At 43.9% G+C, this 21,446-nt stretch overlaps 1 protein-coding gene across 1 annotated transcript in view; it reads right to left on the bottom strand.

Annotated features, from left to right (window-relative positions):
- Positions 1-18,431, bottom strand: part of skila (SKI-like proto-oncogene a) — a 30,444-nt gene extending 12,013 nt beyond the window's left edge. The window contains exon 1 of the mRNA XM_017309892.1: positions 17,147-18,431. Within this exon, the coding sequence (XP_017165381.1) occupies positions 17,147-18,268 (1,122 nt within the window). The 5' untranslated portion in view covers positions 18,269-18,431. The remainder of the gene's footprint in view (positions 1-17,146) is intronic.
- Between the last annotated feature and the right edge of the window lie 3,015 nt (positions 18,432-21,446).

Below are 21,446 nucleotides of genomic sequence, written 5' to 3'. Positions count from 1 at the left end.
CACACACACACACACACACACACACACACACACACACACAGAGGCAGACGTGCTCACAAACAGCCCTTCTAACCCCCCGGATGTCTCCAGTCCTTTTGTCAAGCCGTGGCTCGCCTTATGACAATGTGGATTAGCATTCCACGCACTCGCTCAGCTGAACTCTGCCCTGTTGTTCCTAATCACCAGCAGTCTGCCTGCTGCTGCGGCTACACTCACGCAGYGCCGCCGAGCGCTCCGCTCTAGACACAAACAGCCATGTGAACTCCCCACGGTGACCCACTTCCAAAGCCTCGGTTCAGTCTCCCGACCGTTGGGCTCCGGCACGTGACATTTCTGCAGCAGACGCACTAATGTAGCACACAMAAAAAAAGTGCTGGTTTGGGAGCGCTATTAGATGCCAGGGTACTACACACATCCATGACTCTCCATCACCGTGCTCAGAGTAAAAGCACTTCGTTTTTCTGCACGGAGCAACATCTGTGCAGACATTTAACGTCCACCAGCAGCATTAACAGCATCTGGGCTTTTCTCTTCTTCCTTTCCCACCTGAACTTTGTAGCTAAAAGCATCTTAAACCAAAGAAGCATTTTTGTGTCTTTTAAACTATTTCTAGCTCAGTTTTAAGGATAGAAATGGAATTCTGCTACAAGGACAGGATTGAGTGAGTGATTGTTCTGCTTGTGCACACAAACAWTTTAATCTATTTCAGCTGATTTCTGCACCAGATGAAGAATTTTGGATTTAAGAAAGGAAAGTGAAGGCTCAAATCCAGCCTCAAATCCGCTGCAGAGGGACGAGTTTCTACTCCRTTATTATTCTATTCTTAGCAACGTGTTCATCGGTTAAAGGCGAAGGTGCCGTGAACGCAGACTGACATGCTGAAACACAGAGACGCAGCCGGGTCAGAGGTCAGGTTCTCCTCCTCGGAGTCATGCGGAGCCTCCAGATGTCTGCCGTCTAAACGCAACAGACATGCTCAAAGTTGACTCTCTGCTATAAATACGCGTGCTGTCTCCTTACATGCATAATGAACAAACATGCATCAGCAAAGTGCTGCATGTGCCGTTTAAATTATTTAAAACGATAGCTGGAGAATAAACAGACATTCGTTTCAGACAACAGTAATGTGAGAGAAAGTTTTCCAACTCATTTAAAGTACCATCCATGCATAGGTATCCAAGAGCTGTTCTAATTTTATCATGCCACGGCTACAATCTTCAGTGTATTTTATTGGGATTTTCTGTGACAGACCAAAACAAAGTAACACATATCTGAAGCGGAAGGAAAAAAACTGCATGTTTTTCAGAATTAGTTACAAATAGACTAGGTTTGCTCAATTTTTCTGCCAAGTCTTCCTTTCAAAAAAGCTCAAACGCAGTCAGATTGGAAGGAGCGTCTGTGAATATTAATTTTAAGATTCTCCCATCCAAAGTTTGCAACGTGGTTTTATAACCTTTACGAATGTAACATAATTTTATTTTGAGGTTTTGGAATATTTTATATGAATAAGCATTAAAACTGGTTTCATTCCCTCCTAAATCAYAATTATGTGCTACTTTGTGTTGATCTAATCACATAAAATCCCAATAAAAACATATTGAAGTTTGCTTTAATGTGCAAAATATGAAAAACTTCAGTGGCATGAATACTTGCCTATATAAAGAGGCGGAAACTACCAGAGAAGAAATTATTTTCTGCCCTTGTTAACCTCCCTTTAGCACCCGCAATCAGGCTACTGACCTTACAGTAAAACAATAAAACCGTGCCCATGTATGTAAAAGCACACAGACAAGCACAACAAGTTTTGACGAGCCGAGYGGCAAACCTGATCAAGGGTGCAATAAGGGTTAGGTCTGACCTTTCATCCCCAAACCAGTAGAACCGYTTTGTTTTTGCAATTTAAATCCCTCAAAACTAGACAGAATCGTCTTCACCTCTAGTAAAACCAACACATCAGCGGTCGGGGTACTAAAACTGAAACTCCTAGAAGCCACCACAAACCCAAACCGTGACACTTTAACCCCCATCTGACCACTTTTAAGTGGTAGCCATTAGCCCGAGAAGAGGAAGTAAACAGCCTTTATTTGGGTGCCTTTCCTATCTGCTTCAGACAGTCACCCGCGGCGGGTAGGGGGGAGAGGAACACACAAGTACTGAGACAGTCAGTCACACCCTGTCTGTCTGTTTCTAAACCACATCCTGTACTGCTGCAGTCATCAGCTGTGTCAAAGATCAAACTGGAGAGACACACATCTACTTCCTGCTTGAACCTCGCAGAACACACAAACAGAGGATGTGCCGAAGGGTGATGCKATCTTTTAAGCCCAAGATTCTGGGCGTGGTTTGCTCCGGAGGGGTCCCACCTGGCAAATCGCACGAGGAGGACACCGGAGACCTTTATACGATGGTCTTAATCCAATAAGCCATTTATCCACAGACTGGGAGCCACACTTTGTTTCAGCAGCCAAATCGATAAAAAGCCACAGGGGAAGTGGGCAGTAAAGTGGGCCAATTAAACCAATGTACTTTCCTTTTTTTTTTCATATTTATTTTTGTTGCCGTTTGCAGATTTTTTTTGTACTGCAGAATTATACGAGCGGACTTCAGATCTTGACTCATTCCTGTAAGAATGTATAAAGCAGGTCATTCGTCRGTGGTGGTCTCTGTTTGATGTACGTGCAAGGGACCGGATTGCTCAACGTGTTTTTCTTTTGATTTAGCTTTACAAAGACAGATAAGAGGCGCAGAAACAAAAGGGGTTTTCTGACAGGTGGTGACAGAAGCTGGAAGTAAAAAAAATTTATATCACAAAAAGAAAAAAAYTGAGGCAGAAAGCCAAGACAAACCAGCAAACAAACGGTCTTTCTCTGTGTCCTTCCACTCAGACACACACATCTGTTCCACCTTTTATTTCTACATGTAAAGTGAAAGATCAGAGACAGACAAACACACTGATAAGCATCAGCTGGGTTAGTCATGAACAAGCGTTCCTCTCACACACATTCACAAAGAGGGCAGATGAGGACAGGTACATTCCCAACTTGCTTTGGCTCCAGACGGTGAGGACGGGTTTTTTTGCAACACGTCTCCTCCGTCTAGACGGTCAAACATGTGGTTTTTCTCCCTCCCCTCTTTTACTTTCCTTTCCTCCTCCTTCCTCCTGGCCAGAGTTCCAGTCGGCCATTTTACAATTTGCACAATCAGGGTTTGATKGCTAAAAGTGGCCGGGTACAATCGTGGACGTCTGTGCTGGAAAATGGGCAATCTACCTGCTAATAGTTCGCCCGATCCACCTGGCGCCRGGACTTGGCTTACACAAGTTCGATTTAGAAACTCAAACAAAGTTTTTGTTTGTTTGTTTGTTGTTTTTGATGTCTTTTTTTWATACTTGTAATGTTTCCAGAAACATACGTCCGTAAACTTTATCTGATTTTTTTAAAAACTCAAAACAAGCAAATTAAAGTACATGCTGCTGGATGACACTTTTAAAAAAAACTAAAATTGGTGGCAAGTATTGGTTTCAAGGCATTTATTTAACAGAAAATAAGGTTMTACAATTTCAGTATATGACCTGCCAAATGTTTTATGAAACTTTGCAGATGTTTGAGAACATTTTACCCTAAAAGTAGTTGTACAGACCTCACATTGTGCTTCTTCCCAAACAAGGGATTGAACTTTGCTTCCAATTTAAGGAGAAACATAATATTTTCTTGCTTATTTCTAATTTTGGCATCTGGGCTCATGACCCAAAAGTAAGTTGAAAGACAATAGTTTATTGTGTGAGTTCTTAGTTTTGTTTAGTTACAGATCAGCAGGGAAAACTGGGCTAAATTGAGGARTTTGGAGAAGTGAGATTCAGATCCAAAAAAGAAGCTACACTTTTTATACTCAGGCAAAATTAATTACAAAGTCAAGAYTTTGTTAAAACAGTTTGAAAACATAYGTTTAAGACAGTGCTTCAAGGAACAGAGAATTCAGCATAAACATGACGCATAAAAAATKATCAATATCGTCCCGTTCKGTGTCTCTGCCTTCTGAACAGTGATGAAACGGTGCGCCAAGATATTGTGGGCGATGTACATCCCCTGCAGACATTGCTTCATAAGCAAAAAGTACAACTGAATTATGTCACACTTCTCATCCTGTGTCTCGAGAACTGTGACTAATAGTCCTATGCAGACAGCACATATTGCCTCATAATACACTTATAGCCTCAGAAAGAAGGGAAGAATGACTCACTGCTGTGAAACGGTGTCCAGAGTTAGTTTTGATAACTGAAATATTTTACTTGCATTATTAGAAATAATTAGTGCAGTTTCTCTACTCMGGCCCTTTTATTCACCCTCCACTATTATTAGCACCTGCTGATGAACCTTAAAATAAAAGATATTATATAAACTCAGAGGAATTTTTAAAGTTTTATTTCGAGAACACCGATAAAGTCGTGGTGTAGAAATGCTTTTTTTAATATATGTCTTTACCAGGGGTGACAGAAACCACTATGTAAAACAGATTATATTGCTTAATTCCACAGGTGAAAGTGTGAAAACTTTTATTTCTGTTAATTATGATTATTTTCCTCCTCCAGGTAATGAAAATATGACATTCAAAATTAAAATATTACATAAAAAATACACTAAACACAGAAAAGTATGTTTAATACCTGCCTGAAGGTTGTTACTTTCAAACACGCCTCATCWGAGCAAATTCAAATTTATTGAACATGACTGTATCTGAGCCATTAAAGAAATATCAACCGTGCAGCACAGACGATATTCTCAGACTGCACTGCTCATGTGCAGAAATGTGCGAGCGCCACGTTCCCCTCCTCGGCGCCCCTGTGCAGAGATCATTAATTACCAAAGCCGTCAGGGCTCACCTGCGTTAGCAAGCCGGGCCCAGAGACAGAGACGGCGATGCGTGCACACACWCGAGTAAACAGACATCCTATCAAACAATGGCTCCATCAAACAGTGATGTGGGAGGATGACGCAGTTTACTGCAAGCAAACAAATACAGACACGAGCAGACACACTTCATGCTCCCAGGAGGACACATCGACTCAGAATGAGGCCAGTGGGCCCTTGTCTTGTCTGCCGATGACTGTACTCATCATCTGAGCTCTAACTGGGACACCGTTCACACAGTTTCTGCGTCTGTGAGAGAACTGCAAGCTCTTTACGAGCCAAAAAGGAAGAAATCCTCCACAATTGCTTGCAGTTTTTGCTCGTCAGAAGGCAGGGTACCGGTTTAACAAATTGCGTTTGAATCGGTCGCCTGGTTTTCTGCACAAGGGAGCTTGGCTTACTATTTGAAACGGATGAAACAACTCGGAGCGCTTGGAGACAAGAGGCAAGTGAGAGAGCCGTGGAGAGGACGAGCGTTGCTAAGCAGACTGAAAGCTGAGAGGCTGTCAGCAGGCCAGCAATGCACTGCTATCACTACAGAAAGAGAAAAACACAAAATGGAGACGCAGCCCGACCCGTTTTCAAGGCAAAACTAAATTTACACGGCAATAAAKAGTTGCTCGRCTGTTAAAAGTGTTTTAAATCACTATGTGAACGTCTAACTAGGACGAATTAATGCTTAATCAGTGCAGAGAAATCAGACRCTGATCAAAATCCAACAATTTTCAGCTTCATCTCCTCCAATTGGTGACTGACTGGCTGGAAAATCAAACATCTAATCGTTTTATTATCAGTGAACAAATGCTACGAGTATCCAGGTCACACTAACAGAGGTCTTCAGAGTGGAAGCTGTTACTGAGGGAAGAATATTCAAAGTGTCTATTTATCTATTTAAAATGAAGTGAAAGGAAGATGTTAAGAAGCTATTCACAAAAAAACAAGCCAAAATACACTACAGTTTGTTCAGGCTGTGGGAGAGCAAGAGAGAGCAAGACTTGTTTACGAGGAGGCTCAATACAGTAAAGTATTCTTATAGACAGCGCTTTTAACCTCTGTCTATAACGAAGCATCATGGATTTGGAAATRTTTGCAGCTTTATAGAAATCTCATCATTGTTTAAGTTCAACTAGCTAAGCTAACTGCTAATATACGATGGTAAAAACAGCTTCAGATGTCAAGTTTATGGATAAAAACCTTCATTATAGAACTGAACTGGCTAACATCTATATCGGCAAATCAAAAACTAGAAGCTGGCAACAAGATTCTAGTTGGTGCATCTCTGCCTGTAGCAATAAATCAATTAATCAAGCAAGCTTGATAATTTCCATTYGCAGGGTGGTTTGTTTGTCTCCTATCTCTCTTTTTACCAAAGACTGAATGATGGTCTGGTCTCAACTAGAAGGACAATCTTGTTTATTTTCTATTTTATTTGTTGATTTGGATRTTTTGTTTATTTATTTTGGATATTTAAAAAGTCTTTCAGTTATAGTGTTAAATGTTTATTATAAATTAAAGTTTTTTGGTCTTTGAGAGGGTGTACTTGCATTAATATGCCATTACCATTGCATTACATGAAAATGGTCTCAAGATAATATTTTTTTGTGTATATATTAGCATGACAGTCTTAGATAAATCTGTAAATAGAACTATCCCAGACTGAGATTTTAGTGCTTCTTTACTAGCAATCAATCAGTCAATCCTCAGTTTGGTTTCGTTCTGCTGAAGCGTGGAAAGCTGCATTAACGTCTGAGCTGTCACAGCCAGCGATGAGGTCGGAGGAGGGTAAAAAAAAAGGAGGGAAGGCTGGAAAACTGTAGAGCTTCAGGAGATCCAGACCCAAGATACAGTCACAGTGTTACAAAGGGAAGTTTTCACCTGGCTAAAATGCCCCGCAGGGTCAAATCTATCAGAGCCACATGGACAGAGAGGCTGTTGAATTCAAGCAGGCTCTGGGTGCAGTGGCTGTTCTGCAGGGAACTCAGGTCTCATTCATATTACATGCAGCCGCTTGTTTGAAGTCTCCACTGCTGCTACTTGAATGGACAGCTTGGCTTCGGCCTCCACGTCTCTGGGGTTCAACAGTCTTTCCTTCAGACTCACACATGAGCTATTGTTTGTTCAAGAAACATTAATATTTCTGAAAGTGTCTCTTTTTTTCCTTCAGAGGAAATCTCAATCTAATCTAAAACTGAAACACCCTCAGTCGAGTCGATCCTCCGTTAGCGGTCTGGAAGGCACAACAGAGGCCAGGAGAAGTCCGTTCGTCTCTGGAAAAACCTGGTTACGGCCTGAGTCAGAGCACTAAGTGAACGCACCTGGGCGAAGATCAAACGGACTGAGTGAGAGACCTGCGCCGTAATAAATCTTCGTCCTGGCTCCACCGTGACGCTGATGAGTGGAGAGCAGACCGCAGCACGGATGGAGCGCCGTGACTCATGCTGCAGGACGACGGTGGGAGACGTGGGATGGGAGGGAGGAAGTATCTGCTGGTGGCTGCATTTTATTTTATATTTGTTTGTCTGACCCCTTGACTGCCTTTAGGAAGAGATGCGGTCTGTGACTTCTGAAGGGTTCCTGCGAGACCGTGACRACTGGCGGGTCATCATGGCGTTCCAACGTCACGGTAACGACAAGGACGTTCCGTCTCCCATAAGGTGCACAGCCTTGCTGAACAGAAAACGAGGCGGGGATGGCTGTCTGCCAGAGCAGCTGACAAATAAAAAGAGGAAGAAAAAAAAAAGGCAACCCTGCCAAAAAATCTGCATCGTTAGACTGACTGCTAGATCCCCTTCAACATGAGTCAGTCTTACGAAGAAATACAGCACGGATGGTCTCATCGGGGATCAGGATGTGTCTCAGCCGGTTCATTTTGATAGCGATGACAAATCAGATGTCTGGCATAACAACGCGCACATGTCACAGGAACTGGTTAAACTGCAGCCAGATTGTAAAACAAACCCAAAAAAAGACCACAAGGCAAACTGCGCTCTGCGAAGGATAAAGTCAAGGGTAATAAGACCCTGTTGAGGGCCAAGTCTCTCCAGCAGCAAGGCTGCAGCGAAGGAACAGGCGACAAACAATGAATGCTGCATACTCCACAGAACCTCGCAAATGCTTTCATACCCTGCCAACTTTTTCAAAATGCAACCTTCAGATAGCAGTCGATTAGTAAACCTAAGTGTAAAGATTTAACACTAAACATCACCCTGAAGGCACCATCCACTCAGATAAACATGGTGGTGGCAGTATCATGCTGTGGAGATGCTTTTCTTCAGCAGGTTAATGATCTCAAATCCAATTTGACCAGACGAGGGAAAAACATGTCGGCATCTACATGTGCAAATCTGTTAGGTACGGTTGCAATTAGCAATTATTTTAGTATTCAATTATTCTATTGATTAGTCTGATGATTAACCACATTTAACCACTTAAGTATTTTTATGCAAAAAGCTCAGCCCTTTCTGCTCGACTCATCAATGAAGTGTAGGGCTAATCTGTTTATCATTTTCTGGATTACCGAATTACTAATTGGACAGAAATGGCCTTTGTTTGAGTCTGTATACTTCAGGTAACGATTAATCAGTTTAAGAGATTAGTTGATTATTTCAATAATCGATTTGTCATGATTAATCTGATTAATTGTTTCAACCCTACTGCTCTTTATAAGACTTACTGTCATTGCGATGGCACTTTCTTGACACATAGTCATCACCACTACTGCAGAACCACCACTACTAGTTTCAAACAAGCCGTTACCATTCACAGCTCATAGCTGCATATTGAGGTCAGAAACTTTTTAGTTATAGAGTTGATCTAGAGGGAGAAGCAGAACCAAGCCTCTATTTACAGCAACTAATTGAGCTGCTACAATTTCCCGGGGGAAATGAGGCAAAAGAAAACAGTGTATATCCTGAAGAAACATCAGTGAGACGGATGATTCCCATGAGCAACGTCGATGCAGGTGGGATTAACAGTGAGATAAACATCACCATTTGGCAACGGAGGGATTGAAAGTWATAGAGCAGCGGGCCGAAGTGCAAAATGTCCYTCGCTTCTTTCTGCTTCCTGGTTGCTAACTTTACAGTTTCGCCTCGAGCAAAATCACTCGGAGCCCCTTGTGAGATCAGGATTTATGGGGGTAAAGAGACTGCTGACGGTGGAACGGGAAGAAAACAGTTGGGAGGTGTTTGAAGTTTAAGCTAGTGGAGCAAAGGTGAGCCTAGCAGACTGAGTTTAGCAGGTTGGAGCTGTGCTGGGCTTTCTGTTTTCATTCGCAGTCTAGACTTGAGGCAGAAACTAACAACAGATCACGGAAACACTTAACTCAGCTGCCACTGTGGGTTATTAAAACATGTGTGGCCGTCGGACTGGAAGACTGCGGCCGGCTAATCTCAAACATTGCGAGCAGAATTACTTCCATGTTGAGATGCCGAGGCATTACCGCACGGGGTGATAAATTAGCAGCAAAGTGGATGGATGGGGATTCGTTTTAATAGAGCGGCCCTTCTTTTTTCCCCCGGTTTCCCCRTGTTTGCAACATGCATAATTGATCCGTGTGGTGGCTGGGCTTAATGTGTTGTGGATGTGCAGCGCGGCGGCCCAGCGGGACTTATGACACGCCTTTGATATCCTGTTTATCTGCTTGTCTGGGAGATGGAGGGCTTGGGGGGGTAAATAAGCGACAGGGAGTTGGAGTGAGCTGCATATGTTGGTTCTCCTGTGGATCGCTTCGTCTCTGGCTTTCTCAGTTTATGTCTTCATTAATCACCGTTCCCAGGGGGAGGAGCCTTTCAAATGCAAACGCACATTTCCCCACGCTGCCTGGACACCAACCTGCTCCTATGGCTGTCTCCCATGGAGACCAGACAGCGGACGGCTAATCTTCTCATCAACACGTCGATTAATTAATACGGAGACTCATCACTCCGGTCTCATGGAAAACAAGCGAGGCGAGCCACTCGGCTGCATCTCTGCTCCACCAATCAGTCTTGTTTGGACTCGTAGCTCATTACATGGAACTGCTGCTGATTTCATCCGTTATCAGGTTGGTTTTCCTTAGAAGCAGCAAACTGGCCTGGTGCCCCGAGGGGAGGGTAGGAGAGACGAGACGGGGCGAGGCGAACATGCAAACAAGCCGTCAGTCTGGGCCACTTTTAAAGCCTGAAGGACGACTGGGAGGGGCCTGGCAGGTTTGTTTAGTCTGTCTGACTGTTGGCGGACCTGGCAGAGGCTCCTGTGTAGAGGCAGAGCCATCTCTGCTGCTCWAAAGTAAACCCACTTCAGTGTGAGCGTGGGCTGGCATGAGATTCTGACGGTGTAATCTTCAGTAAATACACCACACCAAAAAACGTTTAAAACAAAGATGCATTACATGATCTAGCTGCATTTATAATAATGTTATCTGCTTCGTTTGTTTATTCATATTCTGACTTTGATACGTAGATTTAAGTGAGGAGGATTTAACAAATCAGCCAGAAATAAGAATTAGAACATCCAGATTCTTTTGAACCCTTCAGTAAATGCATCAGAACTAAGAAGTGCTCCAACAAAAAGCATGCACTTTGATGCATAATTGAGGACTCTTGCAATTTGTGCATTTTCTACTGCATAGAAAAGTACATCTATCATAAAACCTCCAATAAATTTTCCTTCGATTATGTGTGGTACATTCCCCCTGGAGAAAAAGCTCTCACATCAATAAAAAATAACTAAAAATCTTGAAGAGTAGTTTCAGCCAGGACAATCGGTGCATCTAATTAATAAATGAAGCAGGTTTCTTTATTAATATTTTCTAAAGAATATAAAAAYAGTACTTATCCTGTGTTCATTAGTCAGAAAACAGTTGGATTTTTCTGTCTTTCGACTAATTGATCAAGCAAAAAACTATCCGGTTCCAGTGACCGGGCCGAGGTATGAAATRATCAACCAGCAAAGCAACGCTCCATGTTTTACCATAATGTAAAGACTGTGAGCTGCTGCAGGACTAAACCATGTAAAGACCTGAACTGTTCTGAGGCCCCTGAGCATGTGAAACCTAAAACCCCAGAATATTCTTGTCTATTTAAGACAAAGACTCAGAAGTAATGACTTTGGCATTSCTCCAGYGAGCTGCATTGCGCTTACAGCTCTGTAATACTGCCACTGACCTGCTGGTGACACAGCAGAGGGCCCCTCGGCTCAGCTCCTCCCACCTCGAGGGGCCCCGCTCAGTCCTTTGCAACAGGCAGCCTGGTCACACACAACAACCATCAGCACTCCTACCCAGCAAACTACAGTCGGTTCAGATTATAGGTTTCTCTGTTCAACACCAGCAGCTCTGTGTTTAGTAATAGAAAGACCAAAATGGGGGTCTGTCTGTGTGCCGGTTGTTAGGTGGCGTGCATGCGATTGGTCACCCAGGAGGGTTGCTACCAGACAGATTGGAGATTCAGCTCAGGTCCCGCAGAGGTTAATTTTCAACTGGAGGGCAGAGGAGAGCTGGGCCCCAATCCCCCAATAAGAACCGAATAGATGCGGACGAGGTYGGTGAGGAGTTGTTTGTGACTGAATAACATTTAAACTGGCCTGCGGTGACTTAACCTCCCCAACTCTTTCCCTCCCTTCTTCCTACATTCTCTCCGATTTTTCTCATTTCACTCCTCCTCTCCCTTCTCTGTTTCATGTCATCTGCATCTCGTCTCATCCATCAAGGCTGCAGATCTGATCAATAACCGCTGGTCTTTCCGCCCATCCGCCTCGCAGACGCACACAAGTGGTCTTATTGCTTATGTAATGATCGACTTATCAGGTCATTTGACCGCTTACTTTGTTACTGTTAGCCGACTGGGACCTGGGGGGCATTCAGAGATACGATGTGCACCAGGGAGGAAGGAGATGAGCGAAGGATTGCAAACCGAATGTTGGAAGATAAAACTTTTGAAAGTATGAGCTCAAAGAAAAATGGTGATTAAAGGGAAGGGAAAAGCAGCAACGATGACACGGTGAATGGTTACCATCATGTTTATGGCTGTCATGACATTTTGTGTTTTTGAAAAGCTGGGGTTTTGATAACTGTAAAAAGTTATGAGCTCAAGTTTTAATGATTCAAAGTCCTTTCAATCAGAAATCAACGGATGACCATGACAAGCTAATTGAAGCCTGCTTAGCCCCAACCAGTGATAACATGTGCCGACCCGTCACTCTGAGCTAAAGGTGGCGAGCTATTAGTGGCTTGTGTTAAGCTGCTAACACCAGGCTGGGTAATCAAACACATAGCCTGACTATTGAAACCAAACTCAAATATCTTGTTTGTGCTACAATAAAAAGCTCATTCTTATGCTTTTCACGCTGCAAGTCAAATTAACTTGATTTTAGTTTTCAATTTTTGTGTAAATACTGTGATATTTCTAGTCAAGGTTATCAAACCGTGAGAAGCTCAACGCGACCCTCGCCTAATTAGCATGTTTGCAAAAATCCAATTAGATACGAGCATGACAGAGAGGCAGACGCAGCAGACTGCCCAGGAGCCAGCCAGAGACTACAGCTGCGCTGCTCTGTGGTAATGAAGTCACTGGTTACCAAATAGCAAACAGAGGAAGCCAGAGAGAGAGAGATGCAGCTGTCTGCCGTCTGTGCCGCAGCCTCTGTGTCAGCCCGGCCGGGGGAGACAGACAGAGGGAAGGCTGTTCCCTCCGTCTGACTCCTCTGACTCTGGGCCAGCTAGACGCTGCAAAACAAGGCCGGTGCAAATAAGCAACACATGTCAGGGGTTGCGCTCGCAGACGCCTTACAGATACGCCTCACGTATCAGGTATGAAACTCAATGCAAGGACTCYAAGAGGAAAAAGAAAAAAGTGAAACAAAATGTTTGTTGTGGCTTTTTTGTTACCCGTTGCTTAGCTAAAACCGATGCAGCAAAGGTGGAAAAAAAAAGCAATCATCAAATCTGAATTTGTTCTGTTACTTCCTGTCTTCTTTAGAAACCAAATAAAGGAAAGAAGAAAAAAAAATAATATGACGCCACCTGATGTCTGACTGTAGAGTCTGAACCACTTTCACAGGCTCATGCGGGCAAAATGAGCCCATTGTTTGTGGAGTACCAAAATAATCTGTTTAATAAGGCTTCGGCTTGCTGTTGCTGTCTGTTCATGGCGTCCGTGAAGCAAATTTTATTTACACAGCAGGGATCTGCAGACAGGCCAGCCGGGCCTCTAGGCACAAGGCGCCATTTACAGAGCGCAGGTCCTGGAGGTTTTAAATGCACCTACTTAAACCAAACACTCCCAACAGGATATGGGACTTTCTAGCCGCTGGAGAGAGAAGGAAAAAAAAAAAATCTGTTCTCCTCTGCGTCTCATCTCGTCTCGCTAGTAAATGTGCACATTGACAACGTGTGTCAATAAGGGCTCATGGGAAAAAGGGGGTTCATGTTCGAGGCATGAACCAGAACGCAGGGATGCATGCATGGCTGGCCTTCTGTTCACATCCACTGGGATGTGGAAAAAATGAGTCACACAGCCAGTGGAGTGGAGGCGGCTGGACACCAAGAGTCTGGAGGATGCTCGGGGTTGAGCAACATGTCCTCCTCATTTCCTYTCATTTGCGCACATGTGCAGGCGCGGATYGCGCTGCCATGGGAGGGGAAGCGCCGTGTTGTGACTGAGTGAAGCGGGACGCTGCCAGGTCACCTTGTTCTCCAACTATTGACCTTTTATACACTCATACATCCGCTCTCAAGAGGAGGGGAGGGCCGGAGGCGGGTTGAGTGTYATCATCCTTTAATGTCGAAAATCACCTKCTTCCTGGAGGACTTCCTTGCCGGGATCTCTTCAGGAACATGCCCCCTTGTCACTTCGTACTTCCCTGAATACGGATGCATTGACTGGCATCTCCGATAAAGATGAAAAAAATAAACACTGCTGCAACTAATATGTAATTTTAGTAATCGATTATTCTGTCAGTTCAGTAATTAGTCGTACAATTAATCACACAAAAAATTGGCACATATATAGCATTAGAAACACATTAAAATATTCAATTAAGCAAATGATTCAATTGATTTATTAAWAAAATAAGCATTTTATTGCCTAAAAGGCTTGTAGTGCAAGCTGAATGCAMCTTCAGCTAAAAAAAATACTTCTATCAACAGCATGTGAAAAGCTCAGCTTTTTCTACATTGTAGGAATAATCCGTTTACTATTTTTTCAGTAATCATTGGATAGCAAAAGTTGCTTATATTCTATAATAAACTGCCACCTARAAAGTTCAGGGTTTAACTACTGCTCTGAATCTGTTCTTCCAGCAAACGTACTTTTAGCCTGTATACTCCAGTTAATTAATCTATTAAGAGATTAGATGACGATTATTTCAATAACTAATTCATCACGATTAATCCGTTTAATCCAATTAATCGCTTCAGCCATAATCTCATCTGACCAAAGCACGCTAATTTAAAATCCCAGTAGTCTTTAGCAAACCACAGAGTTACGTTTGTGGTGGTAGGATAGAAACAGCTTTATTCTGGCTTCACTCCAAAACATGGCATCTAATGTTGCTTCTGGTGATGCCACTCTTTACCTCGTTTACTGTGCTGCTCACTGTGTGKGGGGGAAAGATAAACATGGCTCCTCATCCAGCTGAAAGAAATGGGTGTCTGTCTGATGTCCTATTTATAATCAAAGGGATACAGAATGTCAAAAGATTCCCAATAAGAGCCTCTAAAACTGGTCATCTTAAAAAAAATAAATTTAAAAAAGTGGTTATGCATTAAAAATTGCTTCATTTACAATTATTTTTTTAAAGAGACTGTTACGGTACCTAGCATTATCCCACATACGATTTTGATAAATTAATAAATGTACTTAAATTGAAAGTTGGATTTTCCCAACAGAAGCAGAGGAACCAGGAGCGCCTAAAAGTGATACTGGAGGTTTCTAATGAAACTAAAGTTTGAAAAGGGCACAGTGGGGTAAAACGTCATCACTAGCACTGACGTTAAAGAGAAAGAGTGTGGAAATCACCTCAGAGAAGAGACAGCACCTCGAACTGTGGTGAGACGCAGGCTCCAGAGAGCCTGATAAAGTGCGAGACAGAGACGAAAAATGTGTCACACTGGCCTCCAATTATCTGCTCTTTACACACACACACACATACTCAAGCACGTACATGGAGCGACAGCGTCTGACACATAAAAAAAGCACACCGAGATGTTAGGACTTATAATCCAACATGATGCTTTGGTGCTTTTGTCGCCCGAGTCCATTGTTGTTCACTGAGTGTATTTCCGTTGCGGTAATAAGACGTCTTTTTTTCCAACCTCTGAGAAGAAACCTCCGAGTYGGAGAGATGGGAACGGGGCGGAACAGGAATGCGGTTAGGACACGAGACGAGACAGCAGACGGCGTTTCCGCCGCATCCACACGCTCCAAGTCAACCAGACACGGAAGAGGGAAATCATTTGTCTGTTTCCCAAACACACAAACATTTGTGTGTTTGTTTTGGAGTCCATCTCTGCGCAACATAAGCAGCCGCTTTGTTAGGAAAGGTGACAAATAAACCGTGTTAGTGAGGGTTGTTGGTTTTGCTTTGACTGTAAGGGGGAAAATTATCTCCATTTGTGCATCAAAGCGTGAACAAACCGCAGCGAACAGACAAAAACATCCAGAAACAATACAAGAGTGAAGCAGGGAGGACGAGGGGGCTCCCATTGTGGTCAAAGGCAGGTCAGGAGACATAAACCACTTCATGGCAGGGGGAKAAAATCTACAGCTTTTCCCTCAGCGACTGTTGACTTTTTTTATAGACTTGCTGGCCTTGTGGCTTTGATCATATATTGACGTGTTTTTCCCCCCCACCCGCATCAAGAAGAAAGAGAATAAGGAAAACTATCAAGCAATTCAGAGCCTCAGAGATGAGCTGAAGAAATTCAATGAAGCAATTTCAATTTCAGGTTGGCCTCCAGGTGAAGGGACTCTGAAAAATTGCTTTTGCGTGCAGATATTTTCCTTTTTCCAAGAAACACTTACTCCCGACAAAAAAATGTAGATGGAAATAAAAAAAAAAAACATCTCAAAATAAGCTTGTTTAGGGAGGCGTTATGTTATTTTTTTAACTGCAAAGGCATGTATGAAAAAAGAGGTTCCAATTTACTGAAGGCAAACTGGAGCAGCATTTCTATTCAGGCGTCCCTAAACCTCCAACGCCGAACCTTTTGTTGAGCGCCATTCCCACTGACCTGCAGGTGACCCCTGAGGGGACAAATGATGCACTTCCTCCTCAGCTGTAGCCAGCTGGATTAACTTAGGTCTGATCAGACCTGCTGAAGCAGATGTCACCACCTGTCCCGGGACTCAGACACACTCTGGGTCAACATTGGTTTAAGAAAACACAGACCAGAAGGCAGTCTGCTTCAGCCTAATAAATTAGCCACATATAGAGTCCCGCCAGGAGGCGGGACTCAGGAGGTACATTCTTGAAATAGCACCCTTGATAAAAATGTCATTCTGTCCTGAGGAGTTGTTAAGGTGCAGAAGAAGAATCAATAAATCCTGCAGCACATCTCAAAATGGTTTTTGAAACAAAACAACCAAACAAAAACAGGTAAATGTTACACACATGTTTTTATCTTCCAGGTTCAGCTTTCGAGAGATGCTGTGAAACAGAAAACCAAATTAGAAGGGTGGCTATTGGGGATTGGTCGAAATTCAGCGGAGTTGCAGTGATTGGTCGGAAAAGAAGGAAATACTGAAAATGTTAAGGTGATTTGTCAGATGTGCAGAAGATGAATGGTGAAAATGCAAGTCTGAGCAAATCTAGCAAATGAGTGAATTTGCTTTAATAGTCATGATCACAACATCACAACTTCCTGTAGGGACTGCATACAGAACACACTGCAGGAAAAAATCTGACACATACCTCCCAACACAAAAACTTATACATTTTTTATTATTAGATAAGCCACCAGAGCATGACAATTTTCACCTTGAACAATTGGTCAGAAACTCTGAGATCCAACCAGCAATCCGATCTCACCTAACCAGGTTGCAGTAACGAGCACACCCTTMAATGTGGAAGGTGCAAATGATGGGAGAAGACTGGAAGCTAACTAGCTATTTCAAGAATCAATGAGGCGCACTGATGTGGAAACTAATCAGTGACAAGTTTTCCCTCATTCAGGCTGTGACAGAGTGAGAGGAAAGAGCAAGATGTTTAGCAGATAAGAAGAGTTAACACATCACACAACACAAACAATGCTGACTTACTTTGTCAAGGGAGCTCTTGAGCTGATAGTGGAACTTCTCTTTGACCTCGTCCAGCAGCTGCTTGAGTCTGGGCTCCTCCGGAGTCCCCTGGTACTTCCTGGCTAGCTGCAGGTAGCAGGGCCACTTGGCCGAATCGAAGCCCCAGTGGCAGGTCCTCTTATCAGGTGACTTGTGTGAATGCATGACAAACTTCTGTGGCGAAAAGAGCAGCTGGCACTCAACGCACTGGATGCAGGGGGCCTCGGGTTGGGTGTAGAACTGGGGCACGAAGAGGCCCTGACACTTGCCCAGACACTGGTGCTCCACCTGGAAGCTGGCCTCGCTCTCCTTCAGCAGGCCCTGGGATAACAGTTTGCCGCTGGGGTCGGTGGGGAGGGCGGCGCCGGGACGCAGCAGGGCGTTGCACAGCCGCTGCGCGTCCGTCAGCGTGATAAGGCCGCAGGACGGCGCGTTGAACGGCAGGATGCCCAGCACCTTGAGGATGTGCAGCTGCTCGGCGTCGCAGCGGGAGCAGTAGACGTAGAGCTCGTCGCACACGGTGTTGATCTGCTGGAGCGAGAAGTCCCGCAGCACCGAGTTCAACACCTGAGGCAGGCAGAGCCGCTTCTCGCCGCCGACCACGAAGCAGGAGATGGACTCTCCTTCCAGCAGAGAGTGGGTGAGTTCGGTGGAGCTGTCGCAGGGAACCAGGAGAGGGCCCCCTCCCAGAACAGGAGGGGAAGGCAGGGGTGGCAGTCCTGCGGGGGAACTCTCGTGGCCCGTTCGGGCCGAAAACGCGGCCGGGCCGCCGAGGGAGCTCTGGCTGCTGAGGGTGAACTGGGCCAGCGTGTGTTTGAGACCAGGACTCAGGTCCAGGGCTTTCACAGAGCCCACGATGTGYAGTTCGCTCCGGGCCTCGGCGTCCATCTCAGCCTCGTGCGCCAGATCTTCCATCAGCTCCTTCTTCACCTTGGGAAGTTTCGGGAGGGAGTCCAAGCCGCGCCTCTTCAGATTGATCTCTGCCATCACTCGCTTCTTGATGGGCGCGTCCTCCATCCGCTCCCTGTACAGCCTTTTCATGTTGCCCTTAAATGAGGTCAAGTCTTTAAAAGGGGTTTTCAAACTGGTCTGGATGCTGGCCATGTCCGAGTGTGGGAATTATCGTCCTTCGCTTTTTCTTCTGTCGTCCGTTCCTTGTTTTCCTGGTTTCCGTTTTACCCCCTCAAGTCTTTACTAAATTAAAGTCTTCTGGTAGCTGCACACATGCATGATGGATCCGGAAGGTCTCTAGGTTCTGATCCGCTGTCTAAACACAAAAAAACCAAAGCAGGTAGTTTAGAAAAGACGACTCTATACGCTGTAGCATCTTTACATCCTTACACAAACTTTACTGGAGTTTATTAGGGATTTAATGTGATACACTAACAAAGTAAAGGGATGCAAAAAATTATGTTAAAAGGGTTGTAGGTATTTACATTGAATCCCTCTYAGTCAGTACTCAGTCTATACTTTGATCGAAACCACTTCATTGTAGCTCTGGCTGCATATTTAGAGACGTGAATTCCACCTCAGTCTGAAGTTGCATTCTTCAAACTTTTATTTGTAAAAGTATTTGAAAACTACGTATTCACCTCATGGTGGCACTACTTTGTTTTCTAACATAAAAGTCTTAAGTTTGTAGATGTATATACATTTTATGAAGTTTTTACTCATGCAACGACACTATACATCTTGTTCCTGATATAAAAGATAATTGAAAATTGTTTCAGAGGTTCACAAAGAGTGTAATGTTTTATGCTGCCTCTGCTTTGGGCAGCAGAGGTCAGAGGCTTCCAGCATGGTCCACTGAGCCAAATGGCCATTAACCCACTTCACACAAACACAGGAGAAAATTTWCATCAGGCAGTCCAACCAAAGGGTTTCAAACCAAATTCTCAAGCGCAAAGTGAGAATTTTAACAAACCAGTTTACCAAGACTCAACAGTGCGAAATCCTCTACCGCTCTGCTTTTTTTTTTTGAGTGAAAAATAACTTTGCAAATGAAAGAGTCCTTTCCAAACCAGTGAAAAACAACTGATAAAAGCAGTACAACTAGTCAAGACTTGCAGTTTCATAAGTGTCAAAAGTTCCGCTATATCAAGATGAATAATTACAATCTGGTGTTCACAATTTAAAATGCAGAAATGATAGAAAGTGCAGCAACAGAGTGGAAAACAAGGCACTACGGGTTAATGATCAACTAATCATTTTCCCACGGGTTATGAGTAGTTTGCATCATTCTGGAAAACGGAAATACCTCTTTTTTTTTTTTTTTTTTTTCCTCTCCAAGTCTAAGCAGGTTGATGTGTGTGGGCGCTGTAATCTGAAATATTTGTGGGCTACAAGGAGCCACCTTCTCAGGACTCCTTTGATGACGCTGAAGTTGGCGCCCGATCTAAAATTTTCAAGGAGGTACTTTACTGAACGACGATTACAATGCGCTAAATTAATCTGATGAAAACCCAAATTGGAAAAACACCATTTTAAAGCTTGTTTTCTTCTTCGTCGCCTAATTTTTCAATGTGGTCAGTTTTGTCCAGGCAATGAAGAAGTAAAAAGTGTTCTAAAAAGAAAACAAATCAGCTTTTTGATATTTTACAGAGATTTAATAAATAACAATCTGCTGATTGAGAGTATTTCTGTCCAGATTTGAAATATCTAGCTATTGCAGTTTTCATACTGCKGCCCATATTTACAGTAGGTTAGTGGAACAAACACAAAGTTATATATTTTTCCAAACAAAATAAAGGTTTTCCAAACCAAAAACTGTATTTTATAGAATTTGTTATTAGACAGCATAATTTTATCCTATCTTAGTCTATCATCTTTGTCCATTTGAGCTGTCTAGGTACTATTTTCAAGTTTWTCTCTATCAAGAACATTTAAGACACAAAAAATGACTTCAAATTGCAGATAKGTGCGTTGAATAAAGCAGGGGTGCCCAGCTTCGGTCCTTAGGGGCCGGTGTCCTCTGGTTATGAACCATTAATTTGAACCAAAGTGACATCTAAACCATGCAGGATATTGGCCCTTGAGGACTGTCTGCATTTTCATAATCATTTCTAAGTTTGACCTGTCTGCGCGGATCAAAATTTAAACATGACGCCGTTCAAAATCGCCCCTTTCAAGTTCAAGCTTGACCAAATTCGTTTAATGCGGCGAAATAGCCCTTTATTCAAGCTGCGAATCGGATGCTAACTTCAGCCTTGGTTCATTATGATCCATTAATTCACGGCAGAAAGCGCTTCGCCCGCAGAGCTTCCCTCTAAACAGCATGTGCATCCGTCTGTCTGAGAAACCTCGCAAAAATCCGTAAACTTGATCTCCTTAATGTCACTCCCTCCACTTCTAGTATCATTTTTGCTGCAAGGACACCGCGTAATGCCCCTGCTCCCCCCCTCCTCAGTCTGTAGCTGCTCTCCTCTGGCTCGGCTCTGGTATGCAGACAGTGCTGATAATGACATTCACTGTCTACGCTACAGTCTGGTCTGGCACACGCCGATCCGCTGAGGGCACGGTTGGGTTTCCGACCGCGGCGTTTATCGGACGGGCGCTGCGGTCGGAAATAAGACTAAGAATATTCCACRTTTGGAGCTGTGAACTCGTTCTTACAAAAGATTTAAAAGAAAGAAGAAACACCCTCGAATAAATTGCCTGTTTGGCTTATTTAAAGGGAARTAAGCAGAAATGAAAACTGATTGGGAAGGAGTGAATTTCCAGGTTATTCTCAGTTAAATGGAGCTCGGACAGGCTAAATTAAGCTGACCCACCGAGCTCCGTCCACACACCAGCTGACTGACACACACACACCACGGTGTCCGCTTCGACCGACTCACACCGGGGCGCTTACTAGGACGAGTTACCCCGGCATAGTGACCGATAAGCAGGATAACCCAGCGCTAATATTCCAGCGGGTTCACCTCCCCCCTGATAGGGAGCGATACGGGAGGCTAAAGGAGATTAGCTTCACCCCCTCCATTCGCAGCGGCTGAACGGAGCAAAACCAACCGTTAATCACAAACCGTATTCCGCTTCAATAACCCCCGCTTTAACCGACCTGTTTTAAAAACTCAATGTTCTTCTATTATCATTATGATCATCATTAGTAGTAGTATTTGTAGTAGCGATYACTTGCCTGAACGACGTCCGCGTCGTCCTCTCCACTCCGGGGTCTTCTCAGTACTGGAAAAGCCTGGCGGACCGTCAACAAGATGCAGATAGAGGCTCCACTACAGCCCCGTAACGTCACACTGCACACGGGCTGAGAGGCGGAGACGTCACC

The sequence above is a fragment of the Poecilia reticulata genome, linkage group LG17 (genome assembly GCF_000633615.1).
Source record: "Poecilia reticulata strain Guanapo linkage group LG17, Guppy_female_1.0+MT, whole genome shotgun sequence".
Lineage (NCBI taxonomy): Eukaryota > Metazoa > Chordata > Actinopteri > Cyprinodontiformes > Poeciliidae > Poecilia > Poecilia reticulata.
This window is presented reverse-complemented; position numbering and strand designations above follow the sequence as displayed.